Source organism: Lepeophtheirus salmonis, chromosome 3 (genome assembly GCF_016086655.4).
Source record: "Lepeophtheirus salmonis chromosome 3, UVic_Lsal_1.4, whole genome shotgun sequence".
Classification (NCBI taxonomy): Eukaryota; Metazoa; Arthropoda; class Copepoda; order Siphonostomatoida; family Caligidae; genus Lepeophtheirus; species Lepeophtheirus salmonis.
Window position 1 is genome coordinate 37427252 of NC_052133.2, and position 21993 is coordinate 37449244.

Genomic DNA, 21993 nt, shown 5'->3' on the forward strand with positions numbered 1-21993 from the left:
TTTTTTTGAAACGTAGGCTTTTTCTATAAAAAAATAAAACACATGAATCGAATCAGAGTAAAATGTTTACTACTAATTTTATCAAGATATTAGATTCAAATTAAACCGTCTATTTTGCCTCTTAAGAAACTCGTTTGTGATATGAATAATGTGGCACATGTGGAGGAGAAATTATTGAACGACAATAACTTACATTACAAAAAAGAGCGGGGGGCATTAAAATACTTCAATGGACAATGAGTATATATATAAATTAATTGTGAATTTATCTTTGAAGTTGTAGTATAGAGCTAATTCTGAACTTGAGAGGATTGGTTAATAGTTGATATGATTTTGAAGAGAATTTATTATCCATACATAATATACATTAATAAATATCAATAACTCTCGCCGACCTTTAAACCCCTGTTGATGCAGTCCCAGAAAGTTTATTCAAAACTAGTCTTAAATACATAGATAAATCTGGAGTCCATCTCGTAATTTAAAAAAGGAACAAGAATCCACTCTATTAAGAAGCATTCCCTTCTTTTTAATAAGCATTACATTATACAATATATTAACATATTTTATAAGTAAACAAACAGTATGAATAGATAGACTTATAAATCAAATTCTACTAGTATGGATCTCTTCTCATTTTCTTGTTTTCCTCCTTCTTCGGAGAGCTCACCCATGAGTATTGGCCTTGACATTGGTGAATTAGATTCCTACCTCAATAACACATTTACTTCAACACCTTTGGAGCTACAACATCATCAGAACAACCTACAGCATCATCAACCTCAACACATCTTTCCACCACCTTTCGATTTCCCTGAGTATCAAATACGAAATTATCATTACCAATTAAGCAGTACCGAAGGCCCAATTAACGGTATTGACTATGGCTATAATCTTGTAAACAATAATGAAATTGAGGATTTCACCATTCTAAATGCAGTCCCACTACCGGAAAGTCCTATTCCTTCCTTAATTGAGGTAAAAGAGGAACCCAAGAAAAGAAAACGACGGCCAGAGCCCATGACGGATGTTTGCAGGATATGTGGGGATATTGCGCCCCCTCATAATCACTACGGTGCAATTGCTTGTTTCTCATGTAGAGCTTTCTTCGGAAGAACAGTGCATAAAGGAACCCAGGAAAGATTTCGCTGTGTAAGAGGTAATCCAGATGAATCCGGACAGTGTATGATCACTAAAGCCACAAGAACACATTGTCAGTTTTGTCGTTATCGCGGATGTCTTTCTGCCGGAATGAAACCCTCCTATGTCACAACTGCCGAAGAGCGACTGCAAAAGAAGAAAAATTCGAAACGAGGTAAAAAACTTGTGATTAAGCTTGATATTAAGGAAGAGATAGACTATGGAGACTTCCCCACATTCCGTGTCATAGCAGACATAAATATTCCATTGACCTCATCAGGATCCTATCCAACTATGTGTTTTATGATAGAGCAAAACAGACGGGTTGAGCATAGAATACAATGTAGAAACTTTACATGGCATTCAATCGCTGTAGGAGTAAGTCTGATGATGGAACTCATTCGTGTAGGTTCAAAATGTCTTGCTCCTAGTAACGATATTGAAATCGAGGTGCAATTTAACGAAAATAACAAATCCATTATCAGTGGTGTTACCAACATTCCAAACACTGACCCCGTATTACGAGTTAATGTAAGCTCTGTGTTTTCAGCACGTGTGGGACTCAAAGAGCAGTTGTTGGAAACCATAGGATCAAAGGACTACATTGTGCAAAAGACACCATATCCTAATATGGCACAAGATACAATCCTTTCAATGAAACAAGTTTTTACTAATCCTTGGGGTGATGGAGGTCTGAGTCGAGACTGTGTTAATAAATTTGATAATATCCTAGAAAAAATGGAAAAATTGAATTTAGATCGTAAAATTGAGTGTCTTTTGTCAGTTATACCTTTTTTCGCGGGAACGGATAATCCTTACGAAACGGAACTTCTATCGAAGGTTCAAGAAGAAATTAACATGGTACTATTTCAGCATGTCTATGAATCCGCTGGACCTCGGGACGGGAAGACATTGTTTTCAAAAATTATGAGTATAATTGTTGACTTACAAGAAATAGTGACTCTTTGCAGAAAAAAAGCACTAGACTTTAAAATTGCCTCATGTGGAATTAGTTAAGACTGGATTAGTTTCGTTAATATTTATTTGATTATTTTTTTTTAATGAATAATATGTAACATAATCATCATTATATTAAATTACATTTGAACATTGAAAGAGGTACCTGTTTCTAGAATAGCATAAAGTATATACCTAAAAACTAAATAATTAATGTCACTATTTCGCCTGTCATTAAACAGAAACAAGCGGTGTATTTATAAATTGTTAGGAATACATATCCAAAAGTATGTAGTCACATATAATTATATAATTATTTTTAAATTAGATTAATATCTGCTATTGCAGTTTAATTTTTGTTTGCACGCATTTGACTGGTTCAATAGAACTTTATGAAAGGGTCAGATACAAAGTAGAAAAACACCATAGCAATTTAAAATATAAAAAGAAATAATGTGATGAATATAGATTAGATAAAGAACTGTCACCGTCTATAACGATCATAATCATTATGAGATCTTCTTTCATAACGGCGATCCCTTTTCTCCTTAGAATAGGGATTTCTGGAATAATGATGGTTGCTTCTGCTTGATGTCTCTCCTTGCCAAGGGTGCTCATCATAACTCTTAGGCTGCGCATAATTGTTGTAATTATTTTGGGGTGGATATCGAGGGGGATTGAAGTCATTATTATATCTTTGTCGGTGAGGTTGTTGTTGTTCAATATAGTTGGGCATGGTTTGCTGATTATGATGGTAAACTATTCTCTCCGTAATCATTCCAGGAGCAGAGATGGAGCGAGAGTGGTGCCTTCCTGATGGACGATTATGACTACTACCACCTCCTCCTGTAGCATGCTTCAGTATAAGGTCCTTTCCGAACAAGCGCATACGGTCAAATAAAGATATAGCATAAGGAACACTCTCTTCATGACGATAGGTTATAAATGCAAAGTTTTTATATTGGTTCCGCTCTCTATCAATGGGAATTCGGATGTCTTCAATTGGACCAGCCTAAAAAAGAAAGAAAATAATGAATGACAAATGAATATTAGATTTCATTTCGTTCCCTTACATTGTTGAACATTTCAAAAAGAAGTTCTTCGTCAACCTGTTGATTTATGGCACCCCCAATCCATAGAGTTCGATTTTTTATAGAGTCCCCGTCATTGCCATCACCATCATCGTTATTCTCAGTGGGCTTTCCAGACAAACTATTTCTCCCAAAATTACCCATAGAGAAAATCTAATATCTCGAAAAACTTATCCTTGACTTGAAGCTTAAATTATAAAACAAAATCCTTAATTAAATACATAGTTATGAATAGGAAATAAGAGAACCATGAGATAGTATTTATTTATATAAAATGAGGTCTAGAAAAAATACAAGTTCAAGACGACGGGGACAAAGAGAATGGATTATGTTGGTCTTTGATAGGGATGCACTTGAGAAGCAGCTTTAATGTTAGTTTTAATGGAGCTCGGAGCCTTGTTTTGAGGTAGATGAACAGAAGGGCGAACTTGAGAGAGGTGGTGATGCATAGGTGGAGGCTGAATTTGAGGTTTGAGACCTCTTCCAACTCCAATGGCTGCAACAAGGGAAAGGGTGTCATCGATGGAAACAGTTTTTTCGATTTCTGAGCGTGAGTGTGCCTTGGACTCCATTTCCTCTCTTTCCCTCGCAATGAACTTAAGAGTTCCATTCGTGATCTTTTCGATGACGGCAAGTTGCTTGGCTGCTTGATCCACAGCTATAGAATTAGCGCGTGACTCAAATCCAGAATGTTTGGACTCTACTTCAGGATCCGGTTTCGTCCGCAACAAATCTGGAACAAGATCATGGCTGAAGGAGGGAACGCGATTCTCTGTGAGTTTTAAGAGTTCTTCGTCTTTGTCCGGACTCAGGATGAGGGGCAGTGTGGCGTATTTCCGAAGAGGTGGAGTCCGCTCCTGCTTCACAAATTTCAGGAAGGAGTTGAGTTGTCCCGAAACAAGAGAGTAGGAGTCCAAAAAGCTCTCCCAATTAAGGTTGGGATCCGTTTCCAACTTACGGATCAAGGAACCTACGGAATTCTTAATTTCGTTGAGCTTGATTAAAAGTCCTTCGAGCGAGGCTTGGAGAAGCTTTTGCTCTCGATCTCCCATAGAAGCCGTCGCCATCTCGCTAATGATACTTAAACTAGTAGTAAATAATAATAGTCTTTCGGTACTTACTAGTTATTAATACTTCAATACTTGGAATTTTTCTAAATTAAAACTAAAAACTAATATAAAATATTGTGAAGAAGCTGCTGACAAAAGTAACTGCAGCACCTAGCTACAATGTGTGTTCTAGCTATAACTACTCTCTATCTCTGATTCTTCCTCTTTCTTCCTCTCTTTCCTTACTTCTCCTCAAATTTTTTTCTCCATCTCATTTCATTATATTTTTAAATAATTATTAGTAGAACTTCATCTTTGAATCATTTCATTCAATTAACTATTTGTTCGACTTTGATTTATGCATATTATTAGGGCTTTAAAGTATAAATATTTTTAGTGTTAGAGTTTTTGTTGTTGGTAACATTTAAGGGGTTTTTTGTATTTTCTAAAGCTGTTAAGGTTATTATTTCATTTCTGAGCAGAGAACATTTAAGTACTAAGTAACTACGTGTGAGTGTGCTAATGAAGTACGGAAAGTTATACCGATGATTTGTTGTGTAGTCCTAAGTGTAAGTCCTCGATAAAGCCAGAGTAGAATGAGGATCAATATTGGAGTAATTCCTGCCTATGTTCTTGCTAAATAAGGATTTGGATTGTAGGTTTTTTCCCATCATTTAATAAATGCTAGCTGCTAATTTAATGTAAAGTCATGACATCTAAGCTGATTTTCTCCTAAATATTCTTTAAATTGTTATTGTTAGGGATGTGAAAATTGTCAAAAACCTCGTGAGCATACATTTAAAAAAAGTATATGGTGGTAAGATATTAGTAATCTTATTTAATTATTTCCCACTATATGAAATTGCAAACGTCTTAGCGAGCAAGGAGCACTTGGTAACTCTGTCCGCAGAAACGTCATTCATCAAAGTTGTCAATATATGCTGTCCATTTTTATTTAAACTTACCAGAATTTTGACCATTTTCACATTCCTAGCAATTGTTGCCATACTAATTTTTGGTTTATTTCTTTTAAATACCAAAAATGCTTTCTATTCACTACCCTACACATTATTATTCTTTTGAGAGACGAATTATTTTTCGGATTGATATTTTGACTCGTAATAAGAATTATGCTGACTATCATTAAACTATATGCCCAATTAAATGTTGTAAATAAAAGAATTAAATGAAACTTTAAATAATAAATTTGCCACCCAGCATTAATGGGTTAAGACATGAGTATACACGTATCTTAATAGCGACGGCTTTTATTATAATAATACATTTTTGTTATATTCCAATATAAGAATTCTGAAACCATGATATTAAACTATATATTATAATATTTATTCCACTTTCAAATAAAATAAAAAATTATTCAGAAGGTATTTGTTGAACAATTTTAAGTAAGTATGTATGTATTACGCAAAGAGAACTAATCATAATGTTTTCGTGCAAGCTTTTCCAATGCCTTATTTCGAGATAATCCTCTAAGGATTTGAATTCCACACTCTGGACAATGAGACATTCCCTTATTTTCCTTGCACTCTTGACAAAGAATATCCCCTTCTTCACATTGAAATATCTTTGCAGGTGGAATACAGATTCGAGAACAGCCAACACACGTTATATCCTTTTCAATGCTGGGAGGACTAAAACATTGCGCTCTAAAATAAAGAATGAGTAAGATATTAAATTATCGGTTAAGTTTATTCACATGATAATAAAAACGTGAACAATTTTTAATTAAATAATTAAAATTCTTGATATAGCTTCTCATTTTTGTTACTAAATACTTTAGATGCTCTCTCATATATATGACTAATTTCTTTGTTTTAAAATTAGTAATAATTTACATCGTAAGTAAGTAATATTAGGGTTACCAAACGTCCGGACATGTTTCATTTTTACGTTACGTCGGATACTATTTTATAAGTACAGTAAATTTACGGTGTTTTGTGGAATGAATAGTAGAAGATTGACTTTAAAAAATTATTCATTAGTTTCAAAACATACATTAAAAAACTCTAAAACCGAACATTGATCCGACCAAGTATTCTATATTTTGAATATGACCCTAATATTATAAAGTCAGCTGAATGCTTAAACATACATTGCTACCGCAACTGGGAGGGGGGAGGGTGTAAATGCACCATAATCCCAACATTAATAGAAATATTAACATTACCCAATCCCAAATTACTTAAATTGGAATAAGAAACATTATTCTTATAATAAATCATTGATTAACCCCCATTTGTTTTGTATGGAATGGTGAATATATAGGTTGCGTGAAAAGGAATATTTCCATTCTGAAATTTGTTGCGGCAGACCGTTCGTTGATCGATTAATTGTATAGACTATAAGAGAAGGTGGGAAAAGCCCTTATTCTACAATTAAAGTCTCAAGTCTTTACACACAAGTCCTTATTATTTGCATTCTAGTTCATTTCAATTTTATAATTGTTATGGTTTCCGGTAAAATGATTATTTAAAAGGTTGCAGGCAAAATTGTAGGGGTGATATTGTAAAATTGGTAACATAGTGGCGTACATTATTTGTCATTGTGAGACAAAATTGTTGTTCCTAATAACATTGCGAAGAAAAGTCATTGTATGCAATATGATTGTGATTAATTTTATTACAATTATATTATATTTGGACAATCAAATTATTGAAAAAATTCCATCACAGCCGCTTACATGAGCATCATGGACCTCTCACGTTGTACAGGTGTGAAGTGCTGGGCACAAGGCAGTTTAAACTTCTGCCGCGTTTCTAAACATCAAGGAACCCTTCTAATATCCTAAAGTACAGCTCGGTACACAGGCAAACTGCTGTCAACTTAAATTATTATGTCGCTGCTTTTGTGAGCATAATTTATAGGATACTAAATGTGATTTTCATGGCATGTTTTTTTTTTTTGTATCTAGGTACAACTATATTTTCACTTATTATTTTATAAAAAACATTAGTTTTAATTTTTTAACATATTAAATACAATATTCTTAAATATTATAGTAAAATCCTTAGGCAATAGTGTTCTTGTGCATCTAAATTTATATACCTGAACTTGTACTTTTGCAGTTATTTAATTAATTTCCGCTTGATATGGCCCGGTTATGACATGTTTTTTTATCATTCAATAGTTTTATCCTCCGAATATAATATATATTGCAACGAAATTACAGGCGTTAATATTGTCTTGCAATAAAATTACTCACAGTCAAGATTTTAACCCACAAACTTTTTACCAGAATAATGTTACAGTGACCCGAAAAAAATGATATGAGTATGAAAAAATCTTCCTGTGGGGAATATATTATAACTTATAAATTCTTACAATTTCAATATATAGGGGGCTATGAAGAATACTTATTTTATAACTCTTAGCAAAAATTAAAAACTATTGGAAGAAAATTAGTCTAATCTGAAATCCATTTAAGTCCAAGTCAATTCGCTGGGTTTGGATTGTGAGATATAGTCGAGTCATAAGTATTGAGTCCAACTCCCCACCTCCGGCTATAACTAATTAGTAATTATATTTACCTAGTAAAAGCAGGAGGAATAACAAGATTTTCTAACTTTTCTGAGAGTAGGGATATTTCAAATTCAATCCTGTCTTCCTCTTCTCTGTGTCGACGTTTCGTTCGATCTAGTTCTTCAAACTTCTTGGACAAATCATTTTCTAATTGTCTTCTCTCTTCTTCAATGAGATAGTCTAATTTTTTAAGTAGATCTTCTTTAACTCTTGAAATACGAGCTAGATCTCCAAACCTAGTCTCATATTGAAAAATAGTTTTTGATTATGTACATCTAGGTTATAGATAATTATAGTTTTTTCAACTTATTCTAGTATATTATACTAAAATATATTAGGAGAAAGTGAAATAAAAATGGATTAATCATATAATATAATCATGGATGCGTGATATGTACTACAATGGTTCTATTTTAATAAAGAAGTCACTTACCGGCTTGTCATTGATATAATATCTGCTGCAGATCCTCTAAGATCACGAGAAAATGCTTTATCTTTGGATATATAGCGGAGTTGTTTGTCTATGTCGGGCACACTATCACTTGAATTCTTTCGTCTAACATTCGGAGATGAAGATGATTTCTTCTTTGAGCTCTTTTGAATTGCTCCATTCTCACAAATTGGCTCTAATTCATTGCTTTTGATTTTATTCTTACTACAATGTTGGTCAGGTTTATCATCTTTTACGGAATCCTCTGTTACCCTTTTTCTGCGCCTCTGTTTCGGGGCCTCTGATTGTGCAGTCGATGGAAGAGGGGGTGGTGGTGGAGGTAGAGGCGGAGATGGTGGCGAAGGCAAGAGAGGTTCAATCATATCTAATGGGGGTTCAGGTAGCTTTTCGGTGTCACTTTCTTTCTTATTCACTTTTTCTGGAGACAAAGAATTTTTTATTTGATCAACTATGCTAAGTTCTTTAGTTTTGTTGGCTTTACCATTAGAAGAAGTATTTTCATTTAATGTTTTGGAAGTGGTTGTAAGGAGTGGCGTGTCTTTAGAACTGTCTGTCGTTTGAGTGTGATGCTTGGGATTAGGATGATTAGAGTTGGAGTTTTCCGATAGTTTGTCATTTTTATTGGTACTATTTGATGAGTCAGCAGAGGTATTTGACGCAACATTTGAATTTGTTGGAGTTGAGTAGTGATTTTTATCTTTTTTATCAATATCCTCATTACTGTCCATATTATTTTGCATGGTAAGTTCCTTCATTTGAGGAATATTTGCCTTTGAAAGATCTTTGGGTATAACTGTGGGTAAGGGTAAAACCCAATGACTCATTTCTTCATCATCATCATCGTCTTCTTCATCCTCGCTACTACTGGGTGAGTCCAGAGGAGGTGTTTGCTTATCCTTCCATTTCTTAATAGCCTCAGATATGACCATTGCACATTTGTAGTTCTCCCATTCAAGAGCCCAAGTTTCAGGGGTATCCCCTTGGTTATCCTTAATATTTGGAATGGCTCTGGCCTCATTGACTAAAAATTTCACTAATTCTAAATGGCCTAAAACGTAGCATTTGTGGATGAGTATGGGTAATTGTTGTTACATAGCAAAATGTTGATATATTATGTCAGTGATTCCCAACCTCTTTGGGCTTACTTCGGAGCCCCATAGCATTTCTTAATGCTTTGTAGCATAAAATATACTCAGCATAATCTTTGCAGAGTCCTTGACGAACCACTGCGGATCACAAGGGTTCCAAAAAGCCTCGGTTAGGAAACACTGATATATCTAGATATACATACAAGTAACTCACCTTCGTAAGAAGCAAAATGTAAAGGAGTCCATCCAGGACTCTCATTTCTAATATTCACATCCGCACCACCTTCCACGAGTAGCTTGGCAACAGGGAGAATACCCTTTTCAGCAGCAAGATGCAATGCCGTATTTCCTCCAGAGTCCTTTGTATTTGCATTTTCCGTTTTCAAACAATTTTGAATGCCTTCAATATTATTCAAGCAGACTTGCTTGAGTAGCCCCATATTTTTGTTTGATCTCTTTCTTTAATATATATTATTATTTGTCATGTTGTAAGATGAATAAACTTCTGCTTTCTCATTATTTGACGTATTTTGAACGTAAAAAAAACTTACTGTTTTTTTCTTTTTTTGCTTGATTTGATGCAAAGCGAACTAATAACTGTCTTGCTCAATTTGTAATAACTCCGGGTAAAAAGTAAATAATACCTATATATGAATAGTTATTGCATAAAATATAAATAGAATTCGTAAGGCGTGATGATTAATTTCAGAATATAAATATTTTAAGACTACGAAACTTACCAATGTTTCCTTCTTTTAATTTATGTGTCAAGGGTGATAACTTAGTAATAATAAATAGTAGAATTGTGCCTAATCCACGCTTTCTCCACGAGTATGTTATAAAAAAGGATATTTTTTTAAAGAAAAGTTCTATGTCCTACTAACTTCACATATACTCATAATTTCTTGTGTCAACTGGCCAATTCGATAAATGAATTTATTTTATAGGAAAATGAAAATATGTAAAGGAACGCACATTCAAAATTCTTAGCCATTGATAAAAATAACGAATAGAAATCCGAGGAATACCTATACAAAACACATGAATTACTATGAATCTGTATGTATGTGCCTTTACAGATTATGTCTCTTGCAATATATAAATTCTACTAACCATTTAATCATGCAAAACTAAAATTAGCATCTTCTGCAATGAAATGAATTAATGAATATAATATATATGTTGTGTATAAGTTTTAACTTGTATAAGCAGATTGTCCAAGTCACAATTTTTACTTCTTATAATGTCTTATTTTATGGATGGTTGATTTACTAATGGTGCTATTTTGAGGAAAATTACTAGTTATTTTTAAGTATTGAGGTGGGCATTGGAGCATTATAATGTATTATAGAGTACTTGAAATTAACAAGTCATTTTCATCAAAAATAGCACCATGCATATGTCGACCATCTATAAAATATACAATTATTGCATTATCCTCTCATCACTAGTGTTTAAATTATTTATCTCTTTTTTTGGTTGTATAGTCTATAAGTTATACATTTCTAGATAATCGGAACATTTTGTTCAACGGAACAAAATGGAGTAAGAGGTTGCGTGACTACTACTTCAAATTTGTGTTGCTTCCCTACTTATTTATTAAGTCGAGGATCTTTGGACTGATCCTTAGGACTGTTGGTCCTTGGAATTTTCCATAAAAATGTTGATGGTTTATTAAGCCAAATAAGATATATCAAATATTTATTAAGAGCATTGCACACATCTTTCAAAAAATAGTCATGTTTTCATTATAATGCAACACAATACGAACATATGTATTATATTTTTACATAGTTCTATAATTCATTTAATTATATAATGGAATATTAAAAAAAAAAAAGGAAAAACACACTCAATTACGTCATGAGGGATCGATTTTACCTTTTGTTTGAACAGTGGACCTGACTGGACTAAATAAGAACCGTCACACCACTACTTAAAACGAATCTTCGTTCAATACAAGATATTTTGAATAATTTGAGGGTATTTCCATGACTTATCATGACTTGTGAGTGATAAGATGAGTGGATTTGTTTTCTTCTGTATGTTTTCAAACTGTAATATTTTCCACACTATTAATTATTATTATAGAACTGAGTATGCTGAACTAGTACAAAGTTCTATTTTTAAGTGCCTGACCTAAAAAAAAAATGACCCTTCCTCTCCCCCACCCCCCTCTTCAGTTGAAAAAGTAAGTAATCATTGAAATTGTCAAGCATACATATGCAGATATTAATTAACTTTAATGGGTATTCTTCATAGTCCCAACGGACTTAAAATATGTGTGTAAAGTTAATGATAAGTGTGTGAACCAGCGCCTTAAAATGCTTAATTACTTTCTTTAATGAAATGAAGACATTTTGTAACTAAAAAGGTAACGTTTCTTGTATATTGTAGGGGGGGTGAAGAATACCACAAGCAATCGTCATTGACAATTTATAATTTAAATAAACTATAATTTTGGAGTTCTTCTTGACATTTTCCTTTTCTAAAAAAATGTGTTCACAGAGACTCAGGATCATTTTTGAGGTTTGAAGGAGATCATTTTTTTGGGGGTTCTTGAGCTCTTATCCCTGGACAAATTCCCCCAATCGTTTTAACCCCAAGCAAGTATCCCCATCCTTTTACATCATAGGATTTCACTTTTCCAGCTATCTACTCCCAGTATTTACCGCCTATTACAATAAATAACAACCATGCAACCAAACATTCCATCTTTTAACAAATTAATAAACGTAATTATTAAGTAGCTCCGCAACGAAGTTGAACGAAATATATTTTTGCCTCTGCTTGTTAGTCACCAGGATTACGGCAAAAGTTACAGATTGATTTTCATCCAACTTGATACGAAGATTATATATGGTCACAGTACATGGCCATTAAAGTAACATAAAGGTTAAAAAATGCATAATCGACCATAACTTTGGAACAAATTGGTTTGCAAAATTCAATTTGATTTTAGGGGGAGATTTTGCACTATACCGAGTCCCCATTCTAGTTTAACTTAATGACGTAGGTATTAGTGATATAGCTGACTTCTCTCTACATCATCACTTGTCGAACCAATTTATTTAAACTTAACTATTATTTTATCTAGCAAAGAAACTCAAATAAATCAAACAGGAAAAGAAAAATCCAAAACAATCCGTATTTTCTTTCCTATATTTCTTATATCCCCAAATAATCATCCCAAGTGTATATTTATACTGGAATGAAATCGATGAAGATATCTAATTAATTCGGCAGCATAATTTGGATGTCTCCCAGTCAAATATACTACACTCGTTAGTTGTCTAAATTATTGTATTGTTTAAAAATTTGGTTATAAAAGTCAAAATATAAAATTACTTTCTAAAGAGTAACAAGAATTGCGGGATATTCATATAATTATTTAACGAATATATTTGAAAGCATTAACATAATATATCTTATATTAAATTTAGTCATCTTTAAAAAACTATAAAATTCAAGAAGAAAAACTTTAATTACTCGTTTCTTGAAAAAAGCTGTTTTTTTGTTAGCAGAACCAGTCAAAATAGGATTTTCGTAGTAATAGAATTGAGTGAAATATACTCTGTGTTCCTAATCTTCCATTCCGCACACGCTTCTACAATTTTGCTGCATCTTAATCCGTTTTCATGGTAATTGAAGAAGAGGTCACCTTTTTTAGGAAAAAATGGGAATTTACAAAACTTTGAGGCCGTTGAGCTACCTCTAAATATTTTTCAATTTCGCTGAAACTTTCCCAATTGTATTCTTTTATCAATAGAAACGGATTTTGACCCAACGATCCGGATATTTAAACAAAATGAAAAATAAGAAACACCTCAGGGGTAAAGTGGTGTATCTAGCTTCAGCCGGTATTAGGATAGTCCTTAGATTTCTTCGGTCAATCGCCCTATCTTCTGTGAGCTGTTGAGCAATAAAAATTTACCAATTACTGACAGCCACACTAATTGTTTTTGCCTCATCTGAACTCTGTTTCCTGTTAGAAGGAATACCATATAGCACAGATGTTTCCCAATATATTGACTCAAAATCTAAAAAATACTTGGAATCAAGTAATATAAAATCCTGCATAATTTTCAAAAGTGGACAGGAAAAAAAAAGCGTTTTTACCAGCCTTATATATTCTCCCACAGTATTTACAATATAGAGGAAAACTAATCAACGTAGTCAATACCTGAAATTGTTGAAATTGAATTGTTAGATACCAAGGAGAAAGGGAAAGGGGGTAGTAGAATCTTCCAGTATTTAGAATTGATTTGTGATCCATATCATGAAGTCTAAGAATGTCCTCGTTGATGGCAATCGTTTCCAGGCCTCTCGGTTGTTTTGGAGGTTCTTAAAGAATGCTGATTTTTGAAAATGATTTATAAAATTTAATTTTTGAAAATGAATTGTATGTGAAAAAACCTAATAATATGTACATATAATCTTTGGGACGCCCCAGGTAGTTGTCCAGGGGTGTAGGTGTTCTGTTCCCCTGCTGATAGAGATCACTATAAACTTTAGTGCTATTTTCTTGTCGATACCTTATAATTTTCAAGATAGGAAGGAATAATTAATAAGATCATTCCTATTTTTCTATTATGAACATTTATCTTCTTTTCTTTAAATCTACACTCACAGCAATTTAACAATATTCACATTCCTAGTCATAATATGCAGAGTTCTTAGAAATAAATAGTTCATTCCTGCACCATGTTTTGATACATGAATTGTGTTTTGAGTTAAAAAAACATATTATTTTACTAAATTATGGATAAGCAAGAAATGCACACCCAGAGGCGTACGAGCTGGGATGGAGGGACTGCACCCCCCCCATAACGTTACTAGAATCTTTTTTGGTCAGGATGAAAAAGTTTTACGCAAAAATAGAGGTACAATTTTTTTTTTTTTAAGAAGTATTTTACTAAAAAAATTACATTCAGCCAAATGATGCAGCAGAGAAAAAAATGTACATTTTTTGTGAATAGCTATGGATTTTGATTTTTTTTCCAAAAAATATAATATGTGAAGTTTAATTTTTGAAATTTTTTGCAAAAAATTTAAAATTTTGTGAACAGCTGTAGATTTAAAAAAAAATCGTTCCAAAAACCAAGCCCTCCAAAAAAAAATTCTATATAATCCTGCGGTCACCCCTGATTTTACATATATAATACATAGTCTGTACATGAGATGGGCACTAGGACTTGCAATATAAGGAATTTTTCCCACTAGACAGTGATGTAAATCCCCTGAATTTTTTAGTTGGCTTGGTAATAGAATTGGTAATCTGAAGAATGAACTTTCTTTTCCTTAGCCGTTGTCATTATTATTTTATTCCAGAGTAGTGAACATCCTCTCTTAAATAGATTCAATTATATTCAAAACCTTATTTAACATTCGTGCGTGTTCATAAAAGACGGAGAGTAACCTTGAGGATTAGTTTCGGAGTTATAACTGTAAGTCCTTGTTAGACTCAGAATAAAATTGAGGATCGACGTTGGGGGTAATTCTTACTAATGTTTATTTGCTTCTCTCCGTCCTCTCTTGTCACAGCTGATTTCAAATTAACAGGGTTACATGTTGTTTTTCGGTTACTTTTTTTTTATCATGCCCATTACATATAGAATTTTCATCATTAGTATCCAAGGTAAAACAATATGGAATTTGAATATTGCGCTGTTTTTATAATGGCTAAATGAAAATAATGTTTTATTTACCAAACCTTTCATCTCATTTTTAAAGAGGGAACAATAAGTATAGAATAATCACACAAGACAAAGAGTAACTTTGAGGATTTGCTGTGGTGTTATACATAAGTGTAAGTCCTAGTTAAACAAGTAGTAGAATGGAGGATCAAGATCAATGTAATTTCCACCTATATCATTGCTAGATATAATGAGGGGGCTTGTGTTTATTTCTTTAAGCTAATTTAATGAAACGTCATGACAGACAAGCTGCTCTCCTCCCAAACAATCTTCAAATTGTCAGTGTGACCACGTTAATTTCCGGTTTTCTTTTTTAAACATACCGGCGTTTCATATTATTTGATTCTCTAGAATGTATATACCATAGACGGTTGGACAATAAGAAGACAATAACTTTGAAAACAATCAATATTTGACATGTCGTTACCTTTATTGTATCACGCAACCTTTCGTAGGAAAATACGGTTGGCAGTTATCCAATTCTTCCCAACTATTAAACTATTAGTCTATAATTGTTTACTAGTTAACAAGATCCAAGGGCATTCGCAGGATTATATATATATATTTTTTTTACAAAAAAATCCAAAAATTAAATTAAATTTCCTATATTATATTTTTGTAAAAAATAATCAAGTGTTAAATTTTTTAGTAACAAGCAAATATTCCTTGACTATTGGAAATCAGCTCCAGCCCACCACATACGGGTCCCCCTGAGATCTTATTTTAATTTAATCATGCAACGTGAAGAACACTTATTAGGGAAAAGAAGAAGAAACATCGACAGCCGACAATCAAAGTACATAGTATATATTCTTGGGTTAGTGAGTCGCAAGTATGATGTTAAATTAACCAATCCTACCCAATAATAATAATAGGCAATTGATCATTGCTTAAAAAGAACTCATTCGAATTCAACCAATCAATTTTCAGAACAAGAATGCTAAGTGAAAGAGATTTAGAAAAATAGACGGCTGATAAAAAATAGGATCTTAACTTTTATACTTTGTGGGATAACATTGTGAGATTCATAAAAACTATTACAAATATTGATGTCACTAAAATAAACCCATAAAACTAACTATGTCACATCCTATTGGTACTACACATTTAATTGATATTTATATTGATGCGTATCACATTTTCTTTGTAAATTTCCTTAGTGAAAGAACCAGATGATATTATTGAGATTGATGAATTCCTGATATTATTTAGAGTATCCTTGATTTTCTACTAAATAGTAAATATGGACAGGGTGAAGCCTTGAAAATTTCCCATCTCAATTTTTAAGAAAAATTTACTATACCGGGTTGATCTTATGGAGTGGTACAGATTTTATTACATTCAATCCGGAATGACATTGTTGCAAAATCACGGAGGAGGACAACAGGACATCTTATATCTGAACGGAAGAAGCTGAGACAGTTGAAAAGAGCAAAGAAAATTAAAAACTGTTTAAAGTCCAACAAAAATTCGGCTGAATTTTTTTTCATCTTTGATGACACTGTGAATAAGCAAACCAGTCACTAAATCACAATTAAACTTCCAGACAATGTCTCAGAACAAAAAAATCCAGTGGACATCACAGGCAAAGTCTGCCCTCCCATTTTTGGGAAAAGGAAGGATCAGCTCCATGCAGATGCTTATATAGAAACTTCTGGATAAGATAGTGCTACCTTGGGCCAGAGCAAAGTTTGGGGACGTCTCTCAAGACATCGTGCCGCTAAGACTCAGGCCTTCCTGTGAGACAACTTTTCGGAATTTTGGGACCTCAACATGTGGCCGCCCTCATCTTCAGGCGCGAACCCCTAGAACTACTCTATCCAGACACATCTGGAAGAGAGGGTTTATGCTACTTCTCACAGGAGTGTCCACTGTCCAGTCTCTAGAGGTTTCTATCAAGAAGGAGTGGACCAAGTTCGAGTCTGACTACATATTCAAGGTTTGCAAGGGACTTAGACCTCGTATTGAAGCAATTATTAGAACTGAGGGGTAACATATTCAATTGAAATTGTGCGGAGTACCATGTTCAGACGATTATGTTAAATAAATTTCCTCACAAATTTTTTTTTGTAAATTATTTACTCTTGAAACTAATAAAAAATGCTCCACTAGATAAAATTAACCAAGTAATTAGGATATTTATGTATATATAATTATAATATCGAAAAATTGTATTAATAAAGTATATATGCTGTGTACAAGTTCCAGTTTCTTTGTTTTAAAGACCATTATTTAATTATACATTGATCATTCTAATTACCAATTATATATTGATACTATCAGTTCATTTTTTATCTATTAAAATTACATGGTTATTATGTACTTATTTATGAGCAATATAACTGTGGTCATTTGAACTTTATACTGTGCCATAGAATACTTATATTTTAGTAATTTGTATTAAAAGAGTTCAAAATGACACCATTAATACATCGAGTATTCCTGAAAGATTCAATTATTAAGCTATCCTCATCACAAGTTCGATAAACTCTTCATTCAAAATTATTTATCTCATTTTTTGGTTTCAACCTGTACAACTTGATTATACAAGTTACAACTCGTACAAAATTGCAAGTTGTACACAACATACACATATTATATTAATGAAGAGTAGTTACTCAAATTTTGAGCCTCTGAAAAAGACGCATTTCTTTATCCTGGAGCAGAAGCTCGAACATACCCGACTAATTTCTTCCTGATTACCTAAAGCTCGTCCATATTGGGATTGCAGCTTGACAAACCTTTCTCTAAATTACAAACTAAAAATATTAATCGATGGGATTGAGATCACTTAATGAGGCAATTTTTCAAAATTGTCGAACATAACTTTGGACTATTCTTGAAAGTGTGGGATGTCTTAATTAAAAAACAAAAACAAAACTCTATCATTATAATTTTCTTCGATCTAGTTTAAAACGATATTCTGGAGGATCTTATGTTCAAGTCGGATTTATGGCCCCCAGCGATTATCCCTATTTGCTTTTGCAAAATTGACAAATAGGCGTGGAGTAAGTCAATAATTATTTAATAATGCCGTTCTTACTTCTTCATCTCGTGGTGGAATAAAGAAACCTACATATGTATGAAAACCCCAAAGTTTCAGCTATCAAAAAGTATCATTTTTAGTTACATATGATTATTATAAAGAGTTTTAAAAAAACCAAAACCAAATGGGGAAATTCCAAGGGGATCACTCATTATTTGTATTTGATAATGAAATATTATAATTAATCAAACTTATAGAAATATGATGTATTTTTTTTTTAAAAAATAAATTATATTTTGAATATTCAGGTCTTGAGCTAGTGATATCAGGTAGCCCAATCTGGGCTATTGTCCAAAGCAGGGAAATTTTCTTTGAGCGAAAACTTCATAAAATTGGTTTTTTTGAATTGATTAGCCTCGACTTTGTTCGTCACCTCAAGTTTGAGGTTATTAAATTCAATATACTCTTCAAAAGAAGAGAGCTCTTCCTCTGAAATGGCATCGAAATAATAAAGATCTTTGATATACTCAAGAAGAGGACAGTTCTCTAAAAGAGCAGTAACTCCCTTCATTGATACTTTTTTGCACTTTTGAACGTTTACTCTTCTAAGTTTTTGTAAGCGATTTTTGGCAAGGGTATTAAAGATACAAGTGTCATCAATTTCGGTGTTAAGACCCAGATTAATTTGCTCCACGTTCAGACAGGGCTCTAAAATCCAGGAAATCATATCAGAACGGCAGGCACTAATGATTTTAATTGTTTTAAGCTCTAACAAGGGAGAAAGAAGTTCCTTTCGAAGATCGGCTTTATTGGTGAAGTAGAGGAAGCGGTCTGCTGAGCGAAATGATTCATCATTGTTAATGCCTTCTTCAATAAATTCACAGTTATGGAATCCCAAGGAACGAACTTTGGGACATAAACTCGTAATTAGTGCAACAGCCCTATAGTCCATTTCCTCTGCATGTACTAAACTTAGCTTCACTAATCGATGTCCGACTTCTGAAAGAAGCGTAAGGATATCATCATTATAAAATCGACCTCCCCAGAGATCAATGTTATTTAGATATTGAAATAGGCCTAATACGGACATTGGAGATGATTGGAGGGGTTGAAACATGTACAACATTTTTTCAATTTTTGGAAAGAATTTCACTACATTCATCATTTGTTCCTCAGAATGGAAATAGTACTCCTCTGATGCCCAAAAGTCTTTCACTTGTGATCGGAAACTATCATATTTATCACTTTCTGCAAGTTCGTCAGCAACGTCACCAACAAAATCCCCTCTGTGCAAATGCAGTAAATTGGGTAAGCCTACCAAGACCTCAAGTTGATCTTGAGTAGAGAAATCACATTGAAATATATTAATCTTTTCCAAGTTTCGTAATTTTATAATGTAGGGAATTGAATCCTGGCGGACTTGTCGGGAATGCTCAATATCTAGGATTTTAAGTGTCTTGACACAAGTCTCTGAGAGCACTTGTAGAATATTGACTGTGCAATCGTACTTTAGGGAAAAATGCACCAAGTTTTTAAGATGAGGTATTCCTGAAAAATAAGGATTCATTAGATTAATAATAATAGAACTAAACTAAACAAGTTTTACCTAGGAGAAATTTATCCGCATATGCCTCAGTTACCCAACCTCCAGAGCCGGATCCAAGTATAACAGTTTGACAGCCAGTAAATTCACCTAGACAGGCATACATCTTACTCCTGATCATTTTAGGGAAAAGGTCAAAGTCTATATAAGTTCGCTGAGGAATGGCAAGGAGACTAGACATTGACACAATGGCGTACATTTCTCGCGTAAAACGCGAAAATTTTGTAGTTGGTGTCCAAAGCATTTTTTTGGCATGGATGGCATCTTCTAACCCACCTAAAATAGCACCATATACATCGTCATTTCCTTGGAGCAAATGAAATGGAATGTGACTCAAAAAATGTTCCTTGAATGAAAGAATAGCTCCCTATAACAAATTAGACTATTTCAATTATAATTAGTTCATTAATTATTCATTTGGTTCAAAATGCCTTTAAATATCGTTCCCTTCTCCAATCGGATTTCCTTTCACCCTCGCCCCGAAGAAACTCTTCTTCAAATTCATCCTCAGCCTCAATTTCGTCCACAATGTAAGATTCTACAACATATCTTGCAATTTTAAGGGTTTCTTCTCTAACAAGGATTCGACAGCCATTGATACAGAGATTTAAAAATGAAGGCACTTGAAGGAGAGGAGGCATCTTTCAAAACTAAAAAAAAAAGTAAGTATTACTCAATGTACTATTTATATAAATTTGCAATAAATATTCCCTCAGGTATGAAAAAATGTGTCTGAGAAGGATTTCACTTTCTTATTATATATATATTTTATTTCTCGGCTCTTCATCCCTAAGAAAAGTACCTAAAATATATATATTCATGCTTGACTTTACCTATGAGAGCAAGTATGTACATATATTTTTTATATGCGAATATAATGAAAATATGCGAGTAAGAACATGCTACAACTAAAATGAGAAATGGTGCATGCCGTTACATACATAGGTCGCCATGAATGATGCTATTTTTAACTACCCGCTCATGGATTCTTTTCAACAATGGATTTAAAGTAGTGATGTATTCGAAATTTACTCAAACTCGAAAAAAAAAAACTCACCTGTACACATAAAGTCTACATTTTTTGTCTAATAACTCGAATTATAGTCATAATGAATCGAAAAATTCAAGTAATGATTTGTCATATTTATAGATAGTATCACTCAAAGGAACATGTAATAAACGATCACAGAGTGCAAACCATATTTTCTCATTAAATGAAGAGTTAATAAAAAAAATCACTAGAAATGATATGCAAACTGTCAAAGCTCGAACTCGATTGTACTCAAAAATTGGTATATATTTAATCTAGACTCGTCGCTGATCTCAACCGAACTCAAATTTTGTTAACTCAAATCCAGCACTAATTTAAAGCAATATATATTGCATATATCTAAATATGCAAAGTACATACAGTGTTAGATTTATGTTTGGAAATACTAGATTGGTTTGGTACTGTAATAATTTTCATTAAATTAGTTCAACTATTGTCTATATCGGTCTCTTAGTAAAATTCGGTTTACACAGAAAAAATGGTCTTAATCATTTTTATAAAGAAAAAATTATGAAAAATAATGACGTTTGTGACTTTTTGTTATAAAATAAATTTGGTCCTAGGTTTGCATTTTCGTTCTACGAAATTTTTGTCCGTGGTCTGGACTGAAATCATTTGAGAATGGACATATTTTTTTGGTCTCGAACCGAGTCCCATCACCAGTATGTACATATTAACTTTAAAGCTTAACATAGGTGGAGAATACATAAATTGACGAAATAAAGTGCTGAATACACATTACATACCAATTAATTAATTATAATTTACCTCTTATTTAGTTTTTACGTGATTTTCCTTGATTATAATTGTTATTAATCATGTAGAATGACGAAGTCCTACGTTGAGCACACATGATAATAATTACATAAGGAGTAGAACGCTCATAATAATATTGGGTAAAATCACATAGGTTGTGAAAGTTTTGTTATGATGGGATGGATAGTATGTTGTTATATAGGTACTTAGAGTAAGTCGAGTGCATGTGAAAAGTGTGTACGGTATGGGCAATACTACTGGCCATCATACATAGAAAAACGTGTGCTCTTGCCAAAAATAAAACAATATATATATAGACTTCTTTGCTTAAACGTTGCTAAAAGAAAGGATTTCTATCTACAATAGTACATGCCTCAAATATTACTCTTAAGAGAGTCTTTTATGGGGCCGATTTAATATTTTGTTACTCCGACGTGCGTTCTTACCACCTTACAGGCGTGAAACAGGGGGGGGGCTCCACCTTTTGACAATATACAATCATATGGGTTGTGTGTCTGTATTTTGATTTCCAATAGAAAGGACTTGTGGCCCAAATAGGGTTAGTTTTAGAGGTAAAAAGTAAAT

At 33.0% G+C, this 21993-nt stretch overlaps 4 protein-coding genes across 5 annotated transcripts; 1 reads left to right on the top strand and 3 right to left on the bottom strand.

The window, feature by feature from the left end:
* Positions 1–261: 261 nt before the first annotated feature.
* On the top strand, positions 262–2392 carry LOC121115035 (retinoic acid receptor RXR-alpha). The gene has a single exon (XM_040709182.2). It carries the CDS (start codon positions 622–624, stop codon positions 2155–2157), a length of 1536 nt encoding a protein of 511 aa, XP_040565116.1. The 5' UTR covers positions 262–621; the 3' UTR covers positions 2158–2392.
* LOC121115363 (uncharacterized) lies at positions 2308–4303 on the bottom strand. Its single transcript, XM_040709584.2, has 3 exons — positions 3518–4303; positions 3171–3341; positions 2308–3109 (listed from the first exon to the last, which is right to left on the bottom strand). Exons 1-3 carry the CDS (start codon positions 4253–4255, stop codon positions 2582–2584), a joined length of 1437 nt encoding a protein of 478 aa, XP_040565518.1. The 5' UTR covers positions 4256–4303; the 3' UTR covers positions 2308–2581.
* A 1186-nt stretch (positions 4304–5489) lies between these two features.
* LOC121115034 (uncharacterized) lies at positions 5490–10245 on the bottom strand. Of its 2 annotated transcripts, XM_040709181.2 has the most exons (6): positions 10057–10245; positions 9531–9960; positions 8710–9276; positions 8211–8646; positions 7786–8013; positions 5490–5904 (listed from the first exon to the last, which is right to left on the bottom strand). In XM_040709181.2, exons 2-6 carry the CDS (start codon positions 9754–9756, stop codon positions 5673–5675), a joined length of 1689 nt encoding a protein of 562 aa, XP_040565115.1. In that variant the 5' UTR covers positions 9757–9960; positions 10057–10245; the 3' UTR covers positions 5490–5672. The 2 variants fall into 2 exon arrangements, with proteins under 2 accessions (XP_040565115.1, XP_040565114.1); XM_040709180.2 differs by having other exon boundaries at positions 8211–9276.
* Positions 10246–18194: 7949 nt separating this feature from the next.
* Positions 18195–21752, bottom strand: LOC121115033 (uncharacterized). The gene is made up of 4 exons (XM_040709179.2): positions 21421–21752; positions 20033–20251; positions 19605–19968; positions 18195–19546 (listed from the first exon to the last, which is right to left on the bottom strand). The coding sequence occupies exons 2-4, from the start codon at positions 20240–20242 to the stop codon at positions 18324–18326; spliced, it is 1797 nt and encodes a 598-aa protein (XP_040565113.1). The 5' UTR covers positions 20243–20251; positions 21421–21752; the 3' UTR covers positions 18195–18323.
* Between the last annotated feature and the right edge of the window lie 241 nt (positions 21753–21993).